Source organism: Siniperca chuatsi, linkage group LG9 (genome assembly GCF_020085105.1).
Source record: "Siniperca chuatsi isolate FFG_IHB_CAS linkage group LG9, ASM2008510v1, whole genome shotgun sequence".
Lineage (NCBI taxonomy): Eukaryota > Metazoa > Chordata > Actinopteri > Centrarchiformes > Sinipercidae > Siniperca > Siniperca chuatsi.
In genome coordinates this window covers 20,306,769-20,329,583 of record NC_058050.1, presented here as the reverse complement: position 1 = coordinate 20,329,583, position 22,815 = coordinate 20,306,769, and the positions used below count along the sequence as shown (strand labels likewise).

General features: G+C 39.7%; 1 protein-coding gene across 5 annotated transcripts in view; it reads left to right on the top strand.

Annotated features, from left to right (window-relative positions):
- LOC122881519 (RNA-binding motif, single-stranded-interacting protein 3-like) overlaps window positions 1-22,815 on the top strand; it is a 114,213-nt gene that overhangs the window by 56,622 nt on the left and 34,776 nt on the right. For 3 of the 5 annotated variants that reach the window (XM_044207799.1, XM_044207798.1, XM_044207802.1), the window contains exons 5-6: window positions 15,659-15,688; window positions 22,064-22,221. In XM_044207799.1, coding sequence (XP_044063734.1) covers window positions 15,659-15,688; window positions 22,064-22,221 — 188 coding nt within the window. The remainder of the gene's footprint in view (window positions 1-15,658; window positions 15,689-22,063; window positions 22,222-22,815) is intronic. The other 2 variants (XM_044207801.1, XM_044207800.1) reach the window with 1 other exon arrangement.

Below are 22,815 nucleotides of genomic sequence, written 5' to 3'. Positions count from 1 at the left end.
GTATCGGATGTATCGGGACAAACCAGTCGATGCCAGAAATGATGGAAACTTCCCTCAGGAAGACATCAGGGCTGGGACATGGTGCAATAGTAACGTATGGCATGCCTAATGCAGTGCAGTTTCATTCCACTGCCTTAAACCTGTAGCCTGCATTAAGCTTTAGTTTTACCTGTAGCCTGGCTCTTTTCCTCCACTTCCTTGTAGTTCCTTGTAGTACTATGGATTGCCACCAAGGTTTCAGTTTTTCTGGCCAGGAACATGAATACTTAGAGGCACTCATATCCAGACAAGGGTTGTCCCCCATAGAGGAGTGACTGTGGCGAAGAGTTTAATAATCATACATCCTGACTGTGCATGAGCAGATTTAGCAACCACATGAATACACAGGACAGAAAGGAATGAACAGGTAGTGTGAAAGCCAAACACAGGCACTGTCCTGCTGTGTTGCATATCATGTGAGAGATGTGGAGGTATATGCTGCCTGAGAGGCTAAACTCAGGGCAAGTTTAATATTGCTTAATATACCAATAGGAGAGGATGAAGCAGCTGCATATGCACAGTGTAAGAGGTCTGAAAATTCAACTGCAACCTCAAAGTGAACTATGATTAAAGTAACTTCCTGACATTACCCATGAATTAATTAGAGCGCAGTTATAGCAAGATTAGACTGTTGGTGCATATATAATTGTATTCACTGTGAGAAACCTTTATCCATTTAAACCATGCAGCTTGCACTGACATCTTCTTTGTCATAGGTGCATGTTTTGGTTGTGAAATAAACGAGACAAGAAGAAAATCCAGCAACCCAAAATGTGAAGACAGAAGAAACTGTATGCGTGTGTGTGTGTGTCCTACACTCACTTTCTCAGTCTTCTTGGTAATTACTGTTGACCTGAAAGATGATTACTGCTACAGCTGTACTCCCCCTCTCTCTTGCCTGCTCACTCAGTTAGTTTTTGATGAGGGTGTGTGTGTCCTTTTCTTTGTTTTTTATTTTCTCTTCTTTTACTATTTTTTATGCTTCTCCTTGTATCTACGAATCCTGCATCGACAAACCAATTGATTTTCCAAAAAACAAAACTGTTTGCATGTGTGTGTGTGAAATGTATGTGAAATCTTATCATCACAAAAGACTGATCCTCCCAGGTAAAAGCATTTAGCAATGTGAAATGATTGTGTATTAAAATTCATATCAGACGCTACTTTTACCATGCAAACACAAAAACGCACGCTCTACTATGCATATGAGTGTGTATATAGTGTGTGTGTGCGCGTGTGTGTGTGTACAACAACAGCTACAGAGAACCAAGGTCACTATGCTAATTAGAGAGATGGTACCACTGGCAGTGACACTTCACACCTCCCTCCCTTCTTCACTCCCTTTCTTCTTCTCCCCTCCACTTTGTCCTTGGCACCTCCTGCATGCTTTCCCATTCTCTGTCTCTCTTTTCTTTTCTTTTTTTTTTACCTCCCCCTCTTCTTTTTGGCCTTGTTGGTTCTCTTCATCTGACCCCCCCACCCCCACCCCCACCCCCACCCCACCACCCCACCACCACCACCACCACACACACACACACACACACACACACACACAATCTCCTCATCCTCTCTCTGAATGTGTTTGGATGTGTGTGTTTGTCTGCAGCAGGTGCTGCAATGCCTCCTCCAGAGTCATTAGTTACAGGGTTGAGTGAGGACAGAGAGTGAAGGATAGAGTGAGAAAGAGGAAGGGGGTCTGTGTGGGTTGAGAGAGGAAGGCTTGGTGTGATGAGAAAGAGGGAGAGAACACACACACTCACATAAAGTGAACATTGCATGACTGTCATTTATCAGGCCTGATTAAACCCTTGGGTTAGTCCAGTTGTGTGCTTGCTTTCTTTCTTTCTTTTTTCTTTCCTCCATACCTCTGACTTGCATGTGTGTCTGATAAATGTGTGTCTGATAAAAGCCAGATGCCTGATGTTCTTTTGACTTGGTTTACTGATGTATCCAGTGTGTGTGCTCTCTTGCATGTGTGTGTGCTAGCTTACATCTGTGTGTATATGCCTCTATATATGATGTGTGCATGTGTCTGACAGCTGAGGTTAGTGATGGGAAAAGGAGGACAACATAGCTGACTGACACATAAAAAAAGATGAGCGGATACAAAAACACATAGACTGGAAGACGTGAGCATCTCTCTCTTTCTCACCCTGCTTTCTGCTTGTCTATCACTCTCTCATCTCTTTGTTTCTTGAAACAGTGCACATTCTTTTTTCACCTCTCTTTTTCCTTTTCCTCATCTGTCACCCGTTTGTTCAAATGTGTTTGTTTCCTTTTTGTTTTTTTTACGTATTCTTCTCTTTATTCTGTTTCCCCTTTGCCTGTTTTATCGTGCTCTCGTCTCTCTCAGCCAGATATGATACACTATCCTTTCACAAGCCAGCATATATAATGTGGAATTTTGTAGTGCTCTAAAGCAAACTCATTCAGCATCATTTGAAAATGGGAAGACATACAGTAATAGTGCTGCTGTGACATTTCTTTGGTTTTATGCTCTGTTGTGAAATTGTAGATGAAAGGCAAATGTTGATGTAGAGTGAACAACGACACAGCAAGTAATGTAACTAACGTTAGCTAGGTTGTGGGTTAGCAAACTGTCCCTACAGTTGCTGCTGCGAAGCTAACAGCCCGAGAGGACGAGACGGTTTCCCAGAGCCAGCACACCAGCTCCAGACAGAGATACTCACAACTCAGAACAACAGCATATCTTGGCAAACTAGAGAGTAAGCTGAATGTCTGTGGGCAAGTCATTTAAAGTTACCTGACACACAAATCATGGCTGGAATAGTGTTGTGTGGCCCGGTCTGAGCCACTTTGTTTATTTCCCATTCACAGAGCCAGGGCTGTGTACAAACACCAGAATTTTTTTCAACGCACACACAGAACGGACAGCTAGCGGACCGTGAGGAGATATTTGCTGAATTTGACAAAAAGACATGTATTGGATTAGAATCGCATACCCCACCTTTAAGACTACTAAAACATGTACATTACAAGAATACACAACCATTGTGTTATGTACGTATAGCATACACATGTTGACATAAGATGTTTTTTCTCCTTTTAAACAAGACCACACATCAACTATTAGCAATTTAAGTCCCTTTAAAACATTCAACATTTGGGATGAACCATCATGCTGTTACGTTTGTATTCCACTCAGAAAGTAAAAGCTAGTTAGCCAACCTTGCTAACGTAAGTACTGATTCCCACGAGATTTTTAAGCTCCTGCACACTCAGTGTTGTGTTCATTCTACATTATACAAAGGAAAACGTTTAGCTAGCGTTAGCTGTCTCTCTTTAATGGGTCCAGATGTGGTGATGGCAAACCTCAGCACTCTGTACATTACCATTATTCGTACATAGTCGTGGACTAAAGTAGTGGGCGCTCAAATCACAGAAGGGATTATTCAAAAGAAACACTGAGGATAAATATACTGATATCTTAGCAAAAATGTATTTAAACTTCAGCTGGACTTAAGAATGAAAAAAGTATTAATATTACTACAGCAAGACCATGGTATCCTTTGTAGTAGAATTCAGCTGTATTTTGCATGATAATTGGGGATGACCAATTGTTCCTTTAGTATGGAGGACATCAATCTCACCAAATACCATATAATATGAGACTGCCACAATAAGATTTATTCAATTTCTAGTTAATTAGGATTAGGTTAATAGAATCACAATTGTATGTGATCCAACTACCCTGCCATAGTTCCACTTCTAACAGCAGGAGCAACATTGTTTTACAGTAGTCAAGTATGTACACATTTTTTAAATATCTTTAAAAATCTATTTTAAAATCTTAGATTAGACATTTGATTAATTATAATGGTATTTTCTTCCACATGCTTCCCATCCTTGTGTCTGGTTCAAGGCCGAGTTGACATTGTAAAATACAGATAATGAATCACATTCAGTTTAAAAGTGGAGGACAGTGGAGTGGCCAAGGACGTGTGTGTGCATGTGTATTCACAGCAACTCTAAAATAAAAGCTGTATGTATGTGTGAGCACATGCTGTACCCCTCTGTGTGAACCTGTGTCTTTTTGTTAGGCCGGACCACCTCTGGTCCAAGAAAAGCAGGAGGAGGACAATAAGGAGAAGGAGGAAAGAAAGGGAGAGAGAAGAGAGGAGTGGGAGGGTGCCTAGTGAGTGAAACCCAATCGAATTAAATGTAATCTGGCCTGAATGTGCACAACCATCAGCTGCTCTCCAATCTTATTAACCCTGCATTACCAGCCCTGGGTTGTGTGTTTGTGTGCATGTGCATGTGTCTTTTTATGTTAGTGTGTGTGGAGAAAGGGAGAGAGATGGAGGCGGTAAGTGGATAAGTGAGAAAAGAAAAGGAAGAGATGGACGGGATAGGAGGAAGAGAGAGTGTGAGAGGCAGGGAGATGGAGAAGAAAATGAAGATGAATATGGGTGTTTGGGTGATTAATGTGCCTCTGTGGCATTGCTAATGAAAAAAATATTTCTCATCATAACAGCAATCGCGATAATTTCTGGTGACACTTAACAGTTTCTTTGTTTTGCAGCATTAACTTGTGTATTATACCATCAAAAGGGATTGCACGTGGGCAGGGATACAACTCTGTAGCCACAATTTAAATCTTAATAAATAGCCCATAACATACTTAGAATGGCGTGACAAAACAGTGCAAACACAAACGAGAGTACAAACTCAAGAACATTTATTCACTGACTATAATTAACAGTTTTTGGCTACCAGTTGGCTAAATCTCTTTTTTCATAACGTACACATTTCAGATTCATAACACAGAGACAGAAACAATCAGTCTAATTCAATTACTGCTTCTGAAAAATGATGTATCGCTGTGCACTGCAGGATGAGACACAACATAGTTTTAGTAAAGAGAACAGGAAACTGTTGCATGTGACAGAACAGACTATTTTAGACTGCTTAAGTACTTATTTTACTGCTTATTAACTTATTATAAGCCACTATGTAATTTTGTGTATATCGTAATAGCCAGCTTGGACTCCACAATGCGACAAATGTAGCGTGAGACCCGTAATATTTTTATGGTTCATTTACAATTATGCCACCCTGCACAAATTCAGAAATGCAGGGGGGAAAATCCATCTATTTTGATCAAACTACATTCTCTCTCCCTCTCTCTACAGTCTACTATTCTCTTTGATATGAAGTTGTTGTTTGAAAGAATTTGTTGTGTTTATCCAGCCTGTAGCGGCATACTGTAGCTTAAGTAATATGCAGCCGAAAGCCTTCCATCCAAAGGTTCCAGACTCTCTTTATACAACGTGTTATTAAAAATGATAATTTTAGTACTTGAAGCAGGAGTTGTGCTTTTTCTGAAATGTAGATTGCCAGAGCAGTCAGGGAAAAAAAAGAGGTTGATGGATAAAATAAAGGGCAGTCACAGTGACAGACTCGAATAAGGACACAGAGGAGATCATGGATACTGATAAATTGGGATTTATGCAATCTGTTTTTTTCTGTTTTCTGTAGTTTGCAAACATCTTGGTACTACAGTAAGTGTGATGCATTTCCCAGAGATCACTTTGCAATCAGTGTCCCACTGAGACACTTTCTTTGTGTTGATGAAGTTTGAGTTTTCTTTTCTTTCTTCATCTGTTTAATTCAATGCAATGTTTACTGTGGCTGGAAATGTTGAAATGCACTATGTCCTGTATTCAAAAACATGTTTCCTAGAAAGGCCCGAACTAAAGTGTTAAGGAAAATATGTGCTTTCATAGGTTAGGTATTGTTTGAATCTTTAAATCAGACTAAAACAGATTTTTTTTTTATATGAAAGGTCCCTGGTTGTTAATTTAAGTTACATATTTTCAGCTTTATATCTCATAATGTGTGGATATCTCTGTGGACAGCTGCTATTAACACACTGTGAATTCTGCAGTTCTCTGCATCATGCCTGACAGCAGAATAAGAGCAAAGAGAAAACTGGGTGGTGGTTAAGTGGTGATGGCTGCACTCTGAAAGAAACTGTCCCAAGAGCTCCATGGCTGGATTTTATATTAGCTTTGAAATCTTCATGTTTTTAGACTTTCAGGGATTTTTGATGCTTCTTTTGGTAGTGTATGGAAATTTGGTCCCAACCCATAGAATAAATACTACAGAAAAGCAGAAAACCAGCATCTGGACCATGATGTCATGACATGAGGTCATGCACAAATAAAATATAAGAACATACTGTACAGTCAACACAGTTGATTAAAAGCCAAAATATTGTGTTGTTTATACAGTAACACGGTCATTATGTTTTCTCAAAGTTATCATTAATTAAATCAAATGAAATAAACGTCTAAGTGGTGGCCATGTAATAAAATGTGTTCATGTTTGATTTCTCCCCAGGCCGATATGAATTCTGATAGCAACACAACATAGTGTATCATTGCTTTATATTTCAACAATACAAAGCAATAGGCTACAACAATAACATTTAAAATGATTTTGTTTTAGAAGAAAATGAGATAGTGAGTCTCCAGCTTATATCAGGCATCGTTTTGTTAGAGTAAGGTGTTTTTCAACTGGTGAATGCCTCATTTAGGAATGAAAGCCTTCAGACTCAGTATCACCCCAACATTACTCCGGAGAGGATGGAAAACAAAGAGGAATGAGGGAAATATTGCCATGAACAGAGGACAAATACAGTAGGTAGCTGGAGAGTGGGGGTGGTGCTTGGTTTGATGGAGCTGGGTTGAGAACAGCTCTATAAGGACGGAGATAACTGGAAAACACTATAAAACGCCTCTCCTCACATTCTTTCCCTCTGTGGAATTAGCCTTTGAGTGGGCTGCTAGAGCGAGGGAGGGTGCATAGAGAGATTGATGGAGGGAGGGAGTGGGAAGCCTGAACTGTAGCGAGGGAGGGTGGAGAGAGATGGAGTGAATGTGGAGTGGGCAGCTTGAACTCTGAGAGGGAGGAATGCAGAGTGATCAAGAAGAAGGAGGAAGTACAGGAAGGAAATAAAAGGCTAGAAGAAAAGGAGGGTTTGACGAAGAAAAAGGGTGGTGCTGCATTTAATTCCACACACACTGTGGAATACATATGAATGAAGTATATTAACGGTTGTGGGAGCGGCTGACTGAAATGTCCCTATTTTATGGGGACACTATTAAGTCTATTTTTTGATTGGCTGTTCAGCCTCCACATCTCTCATTGTTATTGGTGGCCAGGCCTGTTTGTTGTTTGTCATTGGGCAGGCAGCAGAGTCGGCTGGATTCACAATCCGATGGCATAATTCAGCCATCGATCAAACTTTGTGGACAGCAGTAGCCAAACTGCTCCTCCAGACACAGAGAGAGAGAGAGCTATCAGAGTAGAATATCACAAATCAAATGCTGTAACCTTTTAGTACGTCTGAGTCTGCACATGCCCACTGAAAACCAATGAGGCTTTTTCTCTTGCTGTGCCTATCAGCCTGTCTACTTCACCTCTTCACTTGTCTTTTCTTTCTTTTGTTCTGTCTTTTCCCCATTCCATCTCTTCCTCTTGAAAAGTTTCTTCGCTAAGTTCCTCAGGGTCAGTTGTCTTTATTGATCTAAACAGGAATGTGCGAGGAATCGTGATGATGGTTGAGCAAGACACCTGCAATGCCTGCTGGTCCTTGTAACATTTACTCAGATGAAAGATTTGTATGCATGTGTACGTCTCTGCAAAGATTAACTGTTTCCTATCTTAAAATTCAAGATAAAACCAGTGCTTTATAATGCAGCAGTAAAGGATCTGTGGTTCCAGGGAAAACAGTGGCACTAACATGGCTTGGTTCAAGTATCCCTTTAGCTCTGTGTTCTGTTACACTGTTCTGCAAGATAGATACAGTAGGCACTTTTGCACACAACCAGGGTTACGGAGGTTAAAATATGTTACAGTTGTACACACATGCACTACTTTGCAAACAAAAAACCCAATTCCAATTAAAACTGTGCACAGTAAGGCCAGTGGATTATTCTGAGTCACCAGGACAATGTTTTCAGTGCTAGTAGCAGTGCAAAGGTCATTCCTTCACTTGCATAGGTATATGGGTTTTGACGGTAATGTTATATAACAAATGTGGCAAAACATGAGATTATACAGTAAAACTGAAGCTATCTGCATGGCTAAGAGCTAAGTGAGAAAAAAGATCTTTTGTGATTTGGGTGAATTAATCCTTTACATTAATCCAGATAGATTGTATTTCCGGTTGCACCAGCTTGCTCTTGAGAAAGTAATAGCAGTGTGAAATTATCCCCCTAAAAAATCAGCCTCTGTTACTTTACTGTAAATTATGAAGACTATAAATCACTATTAAAATGATTACTTTTGGGGTGCAGTAGTAGCTCACCTGAGCCCTTACCGCAGCAGCCCGGGTTCGATTCCAAAACAAAGAACTGTCAAATATCTGTCCTACTAAATCAAATTAATTCAGTCTTTGCATTGCAGAACATTTTACTTGATAACTACAAAACTGAACTTCTTACATCTCAGGCTCTATTTCATTAGGCTTAGATGTGCTTAGAAATGCTGTTATTTTTAATAAACGTTTTATTGCATCCCAAACAATTTGAGCATTTTAAACTAAATGATGGTTCATAATAAAGCACTCAATCACAGATGAAAATGTTTTTAAGGAACTTAGAAAGATTATTATTAAGTGAATTGTCCCTTTAAGTCATAAACACAGGAGAGAAAACTATTTAGATCAGACTTAGAAAATGGATCACCAGAATTGTTTTTGTCTCGCTTGCCTTTCTGGGCTTCGGTATATAAGACTGCTTTTAATGTAAAGAAAAAAAAATTGTAAAAATTCCATACAGTATGTACTTTTGCAGGTTTACCTTCAGGTTGCAGCTAAAAATGAAAATTATAGATTATGGCAAAAGTTTAGAAGATCCAATTGACTGCCGCTAGCAGTCCTTTTTCATTGTCCATGAGCATTCACATTCTGGCTAGAGAGGGCAAATTGGTCCAGCCATGGTCCAGCAAGTGGATACAAATTCCTGGCTGCTCCTATGAATGTTAAATATAGAGGTGACTTGGGTCTATGCTCCAATGCGTGCTATTATAATAAATCATATGTAATTGCTGCTTCTATTCTGTTTGTGTGTCTGTGTGTGAAGAGTGTGTGTTAGTGATAAGGTCATTATTAATTGGTCGACCGGTTAGTGGTGGGTTCTTTGTGATCAGATCTTCTATAAGTATAATGTAGGGTTGTGGCTCTTCTGGAGCTAAAATAGAACACCGGCCAGTTTGTGGTGGGTGCTCGTATGATGAAGCTTTAACGAGATTCTGTCTCAGGAGGACACTAAACCTGCTCAATTTGGACTAGAAGGGTTTAAGAACCCTTGTTAGAGCCTAATGACTTTGTAAGAGGGGAGGATGCGGTTTGTACAGGTGAAATGAATAGATGAATGTGAGTGTGCTGGCATGAGGTGTCCTTGGTGGAGGATATGATGGTAATTAGACTGCTGTTTTCTCAATGGTGTTCCAGCGATGAGTCTGTTTAACCTTTTGGTGGTGTGTGTGTGTGCGTGTGTGTCGGGGGGACATGCATGCATGTACCAAAGATGAAACACTTAGATGTCCATGTCTGTGCATGTGTCTTGTGTGTGCCCTTTAGTAATTGCTGACTCAGGCTGGTTTTCCCTTTCTAAAAGTAAATAACCTTGGTCCGCCAAGCTGTCAACTGGCCCCACTGTGCCCTCGTCCCAACATCTAAAGATGGTGAGAAAATCTCTGCTCCCACATCTGAGCACCACAGCAACACACACCACAAGCACATCTTCAGAGAGCCTGCATACTGCAAAGAACTTGTATCTTCAAAAAGCCACCTTCTGATGCAAAACTGGTACAGTTTACATGCTTTTATTTTCTGCCAGCATCTTAAATTAATTCCCTTACATGTTGCTGCATGTTGCAGCAGAGACTGTTCTTCAACCAGAGGGCTCAGGTTCAAACTCACACACTTATGTTTGAGGAAGAGGATTGTTTGCGGGACTGTTTGTACTAAGAGTGTGATGGCAGTGGCTACATTTTGTTGTTTTTCATAACAAAGCATAACGACAGCCAATGGAAAAGCAACATCTCAATGAGAGAATCCCAATATTTAGTTTTGAAATCTATGCCAGTGGTTTATGTACGGCCAAAGCAAACCAAGCCAAACCAAACCGAAATTTAGGAGGGGAATAAAGTCAGTCACATAACTGTTTATGTGTTTGGCTATTCCTTATATTGTTGAAGTACTGTGGTTGTATATTGTTGAGCAATAATGTTATACACAAGACAGTGCACTACTAGGACACAGCAACCTGTTAACCTCTCCAATCCTTACTTTTCCTTCACTTTTAGCCTCTTTAGTCTTATCTCTCTTTCCACTTTCAGTCTTGCTTATTTTGATCTCTCTGTATCTCTATAGCTATCAAGTAATTTTTTTCAATTCAGTTGGGCTTTATTGGCAGGGTAAACAGATGTTAGCATTGCCAAAGTATGTTTAAAATAAAAATATACATAAACAAAAGAATTGTGATATCTATCTATCTGTCTATTTATGTATCTATCTATATCTCTGTCCCTATATTATTGTCGGTTTGGCTTTATCTGGTTCCATCATTATATACATCTCACCCGAAGTTGTTTTTCTCCCACTTTTTCCCTCTTGTTTTGCTCCTCTCTCTCTCTCTCTCTCTCTCTCTCTCTCTCTCTCTCTCTCTCTCTCTCTCTCTCGCCCCCAAGCCATCCCCCTGGAGGTTAATCTCTTCGGTTTCAAATAGAGATAACCATGGCAACAGGCCACAGCTTTCGAGCTTTGGGTCTGTAGGACAAAGGCATTGATCAGGATGAAATAGTGTCAGGTATAAGCGCAAAACACACAACATGCACACGTGTACAAACATTTGTGTGTTTGTATTGGAGGCAGAGAATCCACTAACCCTGACTTCACCGCTCAGTCACTCACATTACACTGTGTGAAAATCAACCGAGTATACATGTAGCTGCTGTTGTTAAATCGATACATTGTTAAATCTAACAAATCGCTGTAACAGGATGTGTTTAAAATGATGAAGAAACAAACAGGAAGAACATGAACAATGGAATAAAATTTAAATAAAACTTTAATAGCTATTTGGGATGATTGAATAAGAAATGAGAGATGCATATTTGAGCCTTGAAGGTCCAGAGTCACTAGGAAAATGTGTGAAAATAACTTAAACTTAGCGCTTCAAGAACTGCAGGTTAGTGTGCTTGAGCAAATTGAACCCCCAACGTCCTCCAGTACAGCTGCTCAGTGGCATATCAGAGAAAAACACAACAAAATGATCTGTCCGGGAAAGTAGGTGTGAATGTGTTTAACTGTGACACAAACAGCACATACTTCACTCAGTCTACTGTGATTAAATCACAGTTATGAAAAATAACTATTCAAAGTTGTGGTGGACATTTATACTAGATTTTATATTGCCTTTATTTTGACTGCACGCAGTTCATACTTGCCGTCTTACAGCACACAAATTCATTCACACATACTCGCACATATATACATACTTGACCTTGATGGCTGGATTGCAGCATGACAGATGTAGTGAGAAAAGCAGAGTTGATGAAAAAGGTCTTTTATTGAAGTGTAAACCAGTATTCCTCTCCTCAAGGACTTTATAGCCGAGGCCAGCAGAAGGTGTGGGTGGACATGGACAGCTTACCTCCCCATAATACAGCCAGTCAACCAGCTTGTGTAACATTTATAAGTGCTGCAAGTGTTATATGCCCTTGGATAATATGACAGTCTCATTTTTAGACTTTTACCGCAGTGCAATTAAGGTGAGAATAAAGTTTTAGCCTTTGCCTTAAAGCCCCTCATTTACACTCTAACATTGACCTTTCTTTGCTTGCTCTCAAGAGAAATGGTTTTGAAAATCCACAAATGTTCAGGATACAATAGATGCATGGTGGGACTTTTGCAGTCATCACCAAGACACTGCATGAAATTTGAATCTGAGATTAGACTTTTCTTAGACTGTAATTTCCCTTTGCAATTTTAAACAGTATTTCCCCATACTCATCTTGGCATGCATGTATGTAACATGACACACTTGGAAAAAACACCAACTTTGGTCAGAATCAAATGTGACTCTTTCTTCCCTCTGAGCCGATGTGATTATTGTGTCTGAACCAGTGCTTTATGTTTTAATCACTGCAGTGCCAAGAGCACAAACCTACTCCTCCCCTGCACTTTTCGAGAACTTTTTTAATTTTGCAGTTTCCCTTTAATTTGTTTTCTCTCTGGCTGTGGTTCCTAACTTCATTTCCCAATAATTTGTCTGAGGACAAGCCACATGCCATTAGCAGGGCAAAAAGAAGCCGGAAACAAAAAAACTGCATTCAATAAGTTTGTCTAAAATCTTTCTTTATTAATTTTCTCTTCCCTTATCCGAGAAAGTGCTTCCTCAATGATAATCCAGCAATCCAGCAGGCCTTCTGGTTTATTGCATTTTTCTAATGAAATGCTCTGATACAGACAGGCAATCAAGGAGCAATTCAGTGAAAGGAGAAGAGAGAGGGGAAATAGAGGAGGTAGTATGTGAGTCATTTTAGGAGCAGAGCTGAACTTGCTTTTAATCTGTTAGAGAAGGTAGTGCAGGGTCACAGTTTAGGCTGCAAACCATGCACCCAGGATTGTAAGGTTTGAGTCTTGCTCTTGACCAGCCGACCATTCTCATCATCACTCTCACCCACATTTCCTGTCGCTCCTTACAAGATACTGTCCAATAAAGCAGAAATATCACTGCTGTGCAAAATGGTGACTTTAGCAAGAAGCTGTAGAGACTGATGCCTACTGTTCATGAAAAAAGGCTACCCAACTCAGATAACTTACAGTAAATAAATTATTGTAGTTGCATCAGAAAAACAGCATGTTGACATAATTGACTCAAAAAAAACACATAAAACCACAGTTTATCAGAGAGAATAAGAAGGTGCAGCACCAAATAACAAAACTGACCCAAAACTGCGAATAAAACATCAGAAGTACCTTTTTTAGTTTAGATTTTTGCTTTAACAATGATGTCTATGATTAATAATAATAATAATAATAATAGTAACACCACCCAGTGCCTAAACATTCAGGTTACCAATGATTTATTCCTTAAAGCTCTGGCAATTTTTCAGTTCAAATCTGTTTTCATTTTACCCTTACGTTTGATACCAATGACCATTTTAATTGATCCCTGAAATTTTTTTTTTTGGAATTAAGGAATCTTCAAAGCTCAAAAATAATTTTGTGCTACCTTGCTTGGAGAGTTCCTCACATGTGATGTTCCCCAGGGATCGATTTTGGATCTTCTTTTATTTTCTATATCTACCTGCCACTGGGCCTCATAAAAGATACAGGATTCATTTTATATTTCTATGTTGATGATACACCACTTTATATTGCCCTAAAATCTGGTCAATCAGTTGATGTAACACACAATATGGTTGTTTATACTCTCAGAGACCACTCGCACTTTTCAGTGTAATATTTTACTTACCTATCTTGTGAAAAACGTGGCCAGAGGGATATAATCTTGTTTCCTTATAGCCAAATGGTCAAATCATTTTGAACACCCATATGTCTTTCAAAAGTATTCCATGCTTTCATTTCACCTTGTTTGTACTTTTACAATTGTGCTGCTTAGCTTTTAACAAATTCCAAGAGATAAGAACAAATTATACCAATTATATTCATAGGTTTCTTTACTGACCATCAGTAAATGTTAAAACCTGTTTTACATTTAGGTTGACATTTGGCATTGCATGGTCAAGTCAAATTAGGTTAGGTCAAATAACTAACATATCTACAGTGTAACCAGCATGGTTACACTCTAGATATGTTAGTTATTGGCTGCAGCATATCCTGAGATTCTCATGCAAGAGCCTCCTGGACAGTCGATCCTACAACTCACTAAACTAAAGGTTGAACTCCCTCCCTAGTCAAATCACTATATTTTTTAAACAATTCTTTCTTTTATATGAAGGCCTTTTTCTAGTTTTCTCAGGTGCCCTTTGACAACCTCTATTACAACTATGCTTAACCTTTATTTATTTTATTTTAACTATGTTGTTAATGTTTACTGTCATGTTTTATCTTGTTATCTTTATTGTCATATTTGATTTATTGTAAAGCTCTGTTTAGAAAACTGATATAATAATATAATTTTCATTATTGCATAATGTGGCCTTTAACTTAGAATAGTACGACTATACTGTATATACTACAACTGTATGCTGCAGTTACATTTGACAAGTCAATCTTTCTGTTTATCATTCCCTTCTCTTCCTCACTTCCTCACTTCCTCTTCTAATCTATTTAATTTCCATTCATCCATGCTTCTCTTCCTGCTCCCTTGCTCCTGCCTTGATTATCTCAGCCCAGTGTGACACCTCTGTTTATGGCTGTACGTATGTTTTTTTTATGTATGTTTGTATATGTGTGTATTTGTAGCTGCCATCGTTAATGAGTCCCTTTGAACTGCCATGAAACATGCCTCACTGTGATGATGCAGCTTCAAATGTAGACTGACACATACACACACACACTCACTCTCTCTCTCTCTCTCTCTCTCTCACACACACACACTCTCTCTCAAAAGCATCAACAGGGTGTGTACCTGCAGAGTCAGAGACAACTCCCCTCCTTGGTTCCAGACTCCATTAATCATTTAGAGCGAGGATTTCCCTGAAGCCTGTTCTCTCCTCAGGCAGACACTACGACATCAGGCTGACGAGGCCTCAAATGACACTGAGACACATTGATCAGACATATGAGAGATTTGTTTCAAAATCCCTCTCTTTTCATGAACATTCAGTTCTACCCAATGAATTTTCTATTGTTATTTAATATGCACAAATTGGATCTATGGGATGGCATGCACTATTATTATCCTGAGAGACAGGTAGTCTGTGTTGTTGTTGAATGTTTCATATTCTGGACAGCATTTCAATCACTTTTAAGTTTTAGGGCACTTGACATGCTGCTCTATCATAGCTTTGCCTCTAAAAATGTTTATGATTTAGAATTTCCACTCAAGGTTATTTCATTTTTGCTTTGACTCTGAGTGATTGTTTTAAAATCCATCCACCTCACCTTCTTAAGGTGGATGGATAGTCTTTGTCAAATGGGTGAGAATTTGGTTAGAGGTAAACAGCCTGAGTGAAACTGATGGTAAAAAATGGCGCAGGAAGAAAATAGCTAGAATCATTCAGTTAATAAAAAACTGAGAAATAAAGACTGGAGAGGTTTTGTGTAGATTTAGCAACATGCTTTTCTCTGCCAGGTTGCTCAGTGGGAATTCCTGACTTGGAGAAGGAATGGAAATTTTGCCTGCGCTTTTATTGACCTTTAACAAACGCATGCATTCATGCGCCACGCACACACACACACACACACACACACACACACACACACACACACACACACACACACTTCGTGTTTATTCTGTTAACACACAGAAACACACACCACATACAAACAAGCACATGCCAACTCACACTTCATACACACACACTTATTTGAGTGGCAGGTGCATAAAAGAAAAATACTTGTCTATGGAAGCCACTTTGACTGCATGTGGTGTGTGTGTGTTTTTCTGTGTAGGCCTGTCCAGATCATCCGTCTGCATTCCAGGTAATTAGACTGGCCAACAGCTGAGTCCCATTAGCCTTGATTACAGCATTCAGTACTACAGAAGAGAAGAGAGAGAAAAGAAAGAGAGCTAGAGAGGAAGGGATATGTATGTACTGTACACTCTGAGTCTGTTTTTAAGGCATTATGCCTGTTATGTGTAGGCGTTTGTGTGTGTAATACTTGTACATGGGTTTTATGTGTTTATAGCAGTGCATTGGCATGGTTAGTTGTCTTGGGTCTTAACAGTCTAATCTAAGGAATTTGCATCTATGTCCATAAGCATGTGTTTTATATTTTGTAGCATAACTCCTCAAAAATGTATTTTTCTTAATTGGCTTCCCACAGTGGAACCTCAGACATTTTACCAGTCAGCCAAAATTGTAATCTTAAACGCAAAATGGATCACAGGCCTGTTTCTGGTGGATACCCGCAAGATAAGAAACATCATATTTTTTCAATGAGTCTAAATGCCACATTTGGGTTTTTGGCTGAAAAAAGTTTGGGACTGTGCCATAAAGAAGTAACAACAACCACATAACCACAGGAAATGACACCATTTCTACTCAGCTGTTAGGAATCAGGCCCTCACTCATAAGTTGTGTTTGTGTGGTCAGTCTGAAGAATAAACAACTACATTAACAACAAAAAACAGCTCGACAGATGTAACATTACAATCAGGCCAGGATATTGTTTAGTCTGTGCATGCTTCTATCCAGCCATAGTATCTTTTTTCTTTCAAATCACACCCAAGGGAAACTGGTCAACTCATGAGGCATTTTGATCTACATTCAGCCCAGGAAATGTTTATTTAATCCACCCAGGGTTTTTCTATCTCTCTCTATGTCCAGCTCCACCCTATCTTCCTCCCTCTAGCTTTCTCTCCGTCTCTCTCTCTCTTCTATCTCTGTCTGACCCTCTCTGATGCTTTCAGTGTCTCAGGATTGGGTGATTGATTCCAGCTCTGGACGGCTGGCAGACAAGCAGCCTGCACACTGGTGTGTGCAGCAGGGACTGCACTCTGCTCTGGCTCTGTGATCAATTACTGGCCTTTTAATACACACAGCAGAGACAGTGTGAGTGAAAAAAAGAGAAAGATAGGATGAGAAGGGAAGAAGCCATGTTAAAATTGCAATGAGAAAGAGAGGACAGTAGAGAGCAATGCACAAGCAAAAAACAAAAAGATTGAGAGCTGGAGAGAAGGAGAAGCAAACATGCAAATAAATGGTTGAATTGAGTAATAGCTGCATGTGTGACTAGAGAATGAGAGAACTGTGTGTGTAGCCCCTATTATCTAGAAAGGCCTCTCTTATTACTTTAAATGAGTCATGCAGAGTGTGAAGACGCAGGCAGTGTTGGAAGCCAGAGGGAGGAAAAACGTTCTGCCCGTCACGAAATTGAATTAAACATTGAACCATAGTCAGTCTCTCACTTAGTCAAGTGTGATGCCATTTCTTTGAATAGTCAGGGTTTCTTTGCCACTTCACAGCCACTAGAGAGCCACAGAGTGGAAAACAGCTTTTCTACTTCTGAATATTTATGTTATTATAAATTTATATGTAATATGTATTCATTTAAGTATGCCATCACTTGAAAAGCCTCTAACCCCAGTTTTAATGATGCTTGAGTGTTAGCTCAAACCATTTAAAAGTTAGCTAAGCCAAATGACCTTTATAGCCAATTAACCACAGCAAACACTTAGTATAGAATTTATAAAGTGCATGGATCAATCTTCGTGTTCTCTTTCTGCTTGGAAAGTAGTTATTTCTTGGAAGTTGAAGGGATTTCTTGGAAGTTTAAGTGACAACAGTGATAAAGTCCATGCCCTTTTGTATCATTGCAGATTAAACCCAATTCTCTGGAGACATGCAACACAAAAATACATACAAGAAATAAACAGCTGTGGCTCTTCTTGCACTGAATAGTGCATACCGCACATCCACAAGCTCTGGGAACTCTTAACTTACAAAAACACTTACATTACAGTGCTCTACCTACTACACAAGAGCAAACACATGTACATTAGAGGCAGCAGCAGCCAAACACCATGCCTACAGTAATATGAACTGACCAGAGACTAAATGATGAGGTAATCAGTATCCAGTGTTGATTTCACTGAGCCTATAGTCATCATGAAGATGGAGAAAAGTGTATATCTCCATGGCTAATGATACCCTGGGGATTTCAGGGTTTAGGGTTCATAAAGTATTTATGGTATGTTCATTAAGTATTGATTAAGCCGTTAGAGAGCGTTTAGACACCCAGACAATCATTATGAAAGATTATAACTTGGCTTGAGGAAGAGGAAGATGGACGAAGGCAGAAATGTGGAGAGATAAAGAGGTTGTGGTGAGGAATGAAAGGAAATGAAGGAGAATAGAAATGAGGATCGTATGAAGAGGAAAATGTAAGACATGGAAGAGGGAAAAGAGCAGGGAGGCAAGAGGGAAAGGAAAAGGAGAAGGGGGAAATTTTGCTCTTTAAATATTAATTAACCATAGCATTTTAGACAGCAAGGCTACCATTATAGGAGATTAGGTTTTAATCTAAGGAAGAGGAGGGGCGAATAGCAGGTAGGGAAAAGAGGAAAGGACAGGAAGTGGGTGAGCATGAGAAAGGAGGAAGTTAAGGGTAGAGAGGAGGTGGGCTGAAGGAGGGCAAAGGAGAAGGAAGAATAGATGGATTTAAAAGAGGAAATGAACAGGATTACGCATAAAACAAGCTTGAAAGGTAAGAGGAAGGAGTCAACACATAATGAATAGAAAGTCTCATTTCCCTCATATACTGCTTCTTTATGAAAGTGCTCTGCTAGTTGTTTTCAAAGCATTTCTCAGCCCATGTCTTCACTTAATTTTACCTCATCTTTCCATCCTGAAGTGTTGCTATTTGAGATGCAAGCGAGATTGCAAAGACGTGACATTTAAGTACCGTCTCATCTCATATCCATCCATCTAGCATACAGACCCAGCCGGTGTTTTTCACAGGTATTTAACCATTGCTTTGCCCTCTCTTTACCCTCTAGCTCTTCAGCAGGTGTTGTTGCATTGTGGGGTAACCAGGAAGTAGCATGATAAGAGGTGCAGACCTGCTATAATGATGCAGCAATGAGGTTTAATGGGGCTGAAAATGCAGGCTGACTGGCTGGCAGACAGACTACACAGTCAGGGAGAGGCACAGTTGGTATGAAGCTGTTTCCAGCTCATGACAGATGTTACAGAGAAGGGGAAAGAGAGAGACAAAGAGACAAAGAGACAGAGAGACAGAGGGAGAGAGAGGACAGGGAGAGAGAGAGGTGAGTCATTTGCAACATGCTGAGTGAGAGATCACTGAGAAGTAACTTTGTGCAAACGGCAACTTTGAGCAAAGTCAAGCAGAGTTCATTCACATGTGCATGCTCCAAAGCACTTTAGTTCATATCCCAGAAGTACTCAAATAAAAGTGTTTTACAGCCAACTGTGTCTAGAGATGGTGTAGTGAAGTGTAATGTGATTTCAATAACCCACCACGATGCTGCTATTGATTTTGTACCCATCTCACTCTTGATTTCCCCGGATTGAGACAATATAAATGATACAAAGAAAACCAAGGATTTTTTAGGCAGACACAGACATGCATTATAATCAGTAACAGCAACTGGAGGAGTGGAGGAGAGGTTATGGCATCCCTCTTGTTCGCACAAATCTGCATCCATTCCCCTTGTTACAGTAACTGCAAACTGTACGGAAAATGTGTGCAGAAGAAAAACAGCTGACCCACTTTTTGCTGAAATTGGGAAAACCACTGTGAGATTTTGTTGAGGACATATTGTCTTTGGATGGAATTAGCTTGTAACCACATTGACCACAGGGATAAGACATCTTCTGTTTTACCATTTAATCTTTTTATGGCTTGCAAACAGGGAGAACAGGATTCTGTCAGCATTGCCTCCATAGACGGCCAGAGGAAATTCTGCTACACACAGAGCAACTGTGGATTGAAAATTCGAAATCCTTTGTGTCTAGACAAGCAAGTTATTGTTGTTAATTCCAGTCCACAGCCACAGTAAGAGTTTAAAGCACAGCGGAGCATAGCCTCAGGTGTGCTCTGGAGCTAATTTGTTTGAATGACAGAAACTCAGAGACTCAGAAACAGTGTGACATGGCGATGAATGTGTTTGAGTTTCTCCAGTGATTTCTCCACTGAAATACTGTAACTTGGATGTGCAATGGTACCTTTATTAGCTTTAGCCCTATTAGCTTTAGACAGTGTTTCACTGCTTCTCTTGGGTATTCACATTTTTTAAGTTCTCCTTTTTATTGTAAAGGTTTCCCACAGAAACTGGGTATATAAATTCCCTGTTTGTCAACCCAGACCCTATTAAGATGTTCTTTACCATTATTTTTTATTGTGCATATCACAATTGCACTGAACCACTGTGCTGCAGTTTGTCACTGCAAGGAGAAGGCTTTGATGATCTCAGTGACAAAACTCTTTAAGGAAGATGACTGTGAGATCAATGACAGGTTCCACGGTTGTTACATTCGACTCTGCCTTTGATGTAGCTGCTTCCACCCGTCATTGCTTGCATAAATGTATGCACACAGAAGCATGCACGAAAATGTAAAAGATTAAATTCAAAGCCAGGTGCCCTGCGTGGGAAGACAACTGTGCCTCTCTGTGTATTGGACACTCTGCCAAAGGAAAATCCCTGCTGACGAAGAGAGATATTCAGACTCAAAAAGAAAGGTAAAATATTTCAGACTTCTTCACTGGAGCTGTTCTGCTTATTCTGAGTCACTGATTACATAGATGGCTTTGGTCACAGTAAGCCAGACTTGGAACTCCCACTCTTGAAATCAAACAGCTCTGGTGCATGAAAGGAAAATCCTCCATGGATAAAGGAAATATTTATGCTCGGAATGAGCCACATAGGGCAGCTTTTTTGTCACACAACTATTCACCTAACAACACACACAAATATTGTTGTTTGCCATAGCACTAAAATAAAACTAAACATTTTGAATTCTTACCATTTTAGAAGTATACAGCATAGCATGCACTACTTTACTTTTAGCATTTGTTTCATTTTCAGTGACAACAGTGGAATCAAGTGTACGAACAGTGTCCCATTCCAGCGCTGCACAGGACTCAATGTCAGTGCATTACTTGTGTTTCTGCTGCTTGGGTTTGTGCATATGAGATGAGAGGGATATAAAAGATGTGAGACACTACTGTTTACTATGAACAGCTTTCTGATATAATGTATGAGATACTTTCCAGGCACTTCTGGGCACTGATCGTAATAATATGTATTGTGAATTACAAATTTGAGTGTTCTCCTTCAAGAGGTCTTGTATTGGTCGAGCATGTACCCTACCATCAAGATTTAGGCCATAATGAATACATTACACAGCCATAAACTCTCATGAAGCAATAAAACATCACACAACCATTTACAGCGTTTACAGAGGCATTCTGGGGAACTGTGTATCCAAATAGTTTAATGAAAGTATGAAGTAATGTTTTGAAATAATGTAGTTATTATTTATAGAACATGTGTGTGTTGCACCCCTTTTTCTGTTTCTGTTATTCTTCCTTTCTGTCTGTCTCAATGGCTTTGGTCTCCTGCGGAGAATCACTTCAATCGAGTACTGCTAAACAGAACAAAAATAATTTAAGTATACTAGTCTAACTAACTGAGAGGCACATTAGACGAAAAAAATTTAATGCAACTCAGTGAACATCTGTGAATCCTGAGGGGGTCTCCTGATTGCTTGAGGGGTTCTGAGCATGGAGGTGGTGCACTGCCTTTTCAATGAAATGTTTATTCCTCTTTTACCACTTGAGTTAAATTCACAGATATTTTGCAGTGGGATATTCAGTCATAAGTATGGAAATAAAGAACTCGAATGCCACTGCCATAACCTTTAATGCTTAAATACTGCTGCAAAACCAGCTTTTAGTGGAGTGGTATAGTAAACCCATTTATTTCTCTCTCTTCATTTTGAGCATTTTGCACACTTACAAGGGCATGTCTAGATTTATCCTGCTGAAGTGAGGATAAATCCAACATCTGAACTGTTCACCACCACACTCCATTTCTATGCATATGAACTGCTGATCTTTCAGAGAATAGTTTTGTGAAGTTTAATTACTAAGAGTAAATAGCATATATTGTTTCCATATTCTATTTTTCACATTTTCTTTAAGGAGAATAAGTGTTCATTGTGAAATTGTTCATTGTGATGCATTTTCAATCAGTGCTCAAGTCTCTAAGACTAGACTAAAATATGCAACTTTTCTTTTCTGGCTGGCATTGAAACGGCATTATGCCTATGCAAGACTAAATTAAGTGATAATAACTATTTCCACATCTTCTGCCACTGTCCCTCCCAACAGCAACAGGAGCAGGACCCCACCAACCTTTACATCTCGAACCTGCCACTGTCCATGGATGAGCAGGAGCTGGAGAACATGCTGAAGCCCTTTGGTCACGTCATTTCCACACGGATACTGAGGGACGCCAATGGCCTGAGCAGAGGAGTCGGCTTTGCTAGGTTTGCATGGGGAGAGACACACACATGCACACAAACTTTCACTTACATTTATGGTTCTCCAAGAATCTTGTATTAGTAGTTCAGTATGTGAGGAACTGAAGTTACATTTCCCACTGAACCTGGTGGTTCCAGGGTCATGAAACAAAATTTACATGCCAATTGTTAGTCACATCCAAATTTATATAAATATAGGCTTTTGCTGGACAAACTATAATTATTTATCAGCCACAGAATAATACGGATTCATAATTAATCACACTATGGTCCAGATTGATTAATGAATTAATGTTTTTAGATGCAGGAGGCAACATTACCCCGAGTTGACTTCCTGCCTTTTACAACCAAAGGACTTCTAGCTGTAATGATACAACTCCACATTCCTGTACCCTTGGCCCCGTCACCCTCGCCTGTGTGTGCGTGTGTGTTGTGTGTGTATGTGTGGTCTTCTCAGTTACACCGTGGAGTGTGCCAGTGATTAGAATGCAGTCAGGGCTCCATTCAGGGTCACTGGCTATGTGAAGAAAACACAAGACACACACAGAGACATGCATGCTCACATACCACATGCACACAGTCTCTCTCTCTCCTGTCACC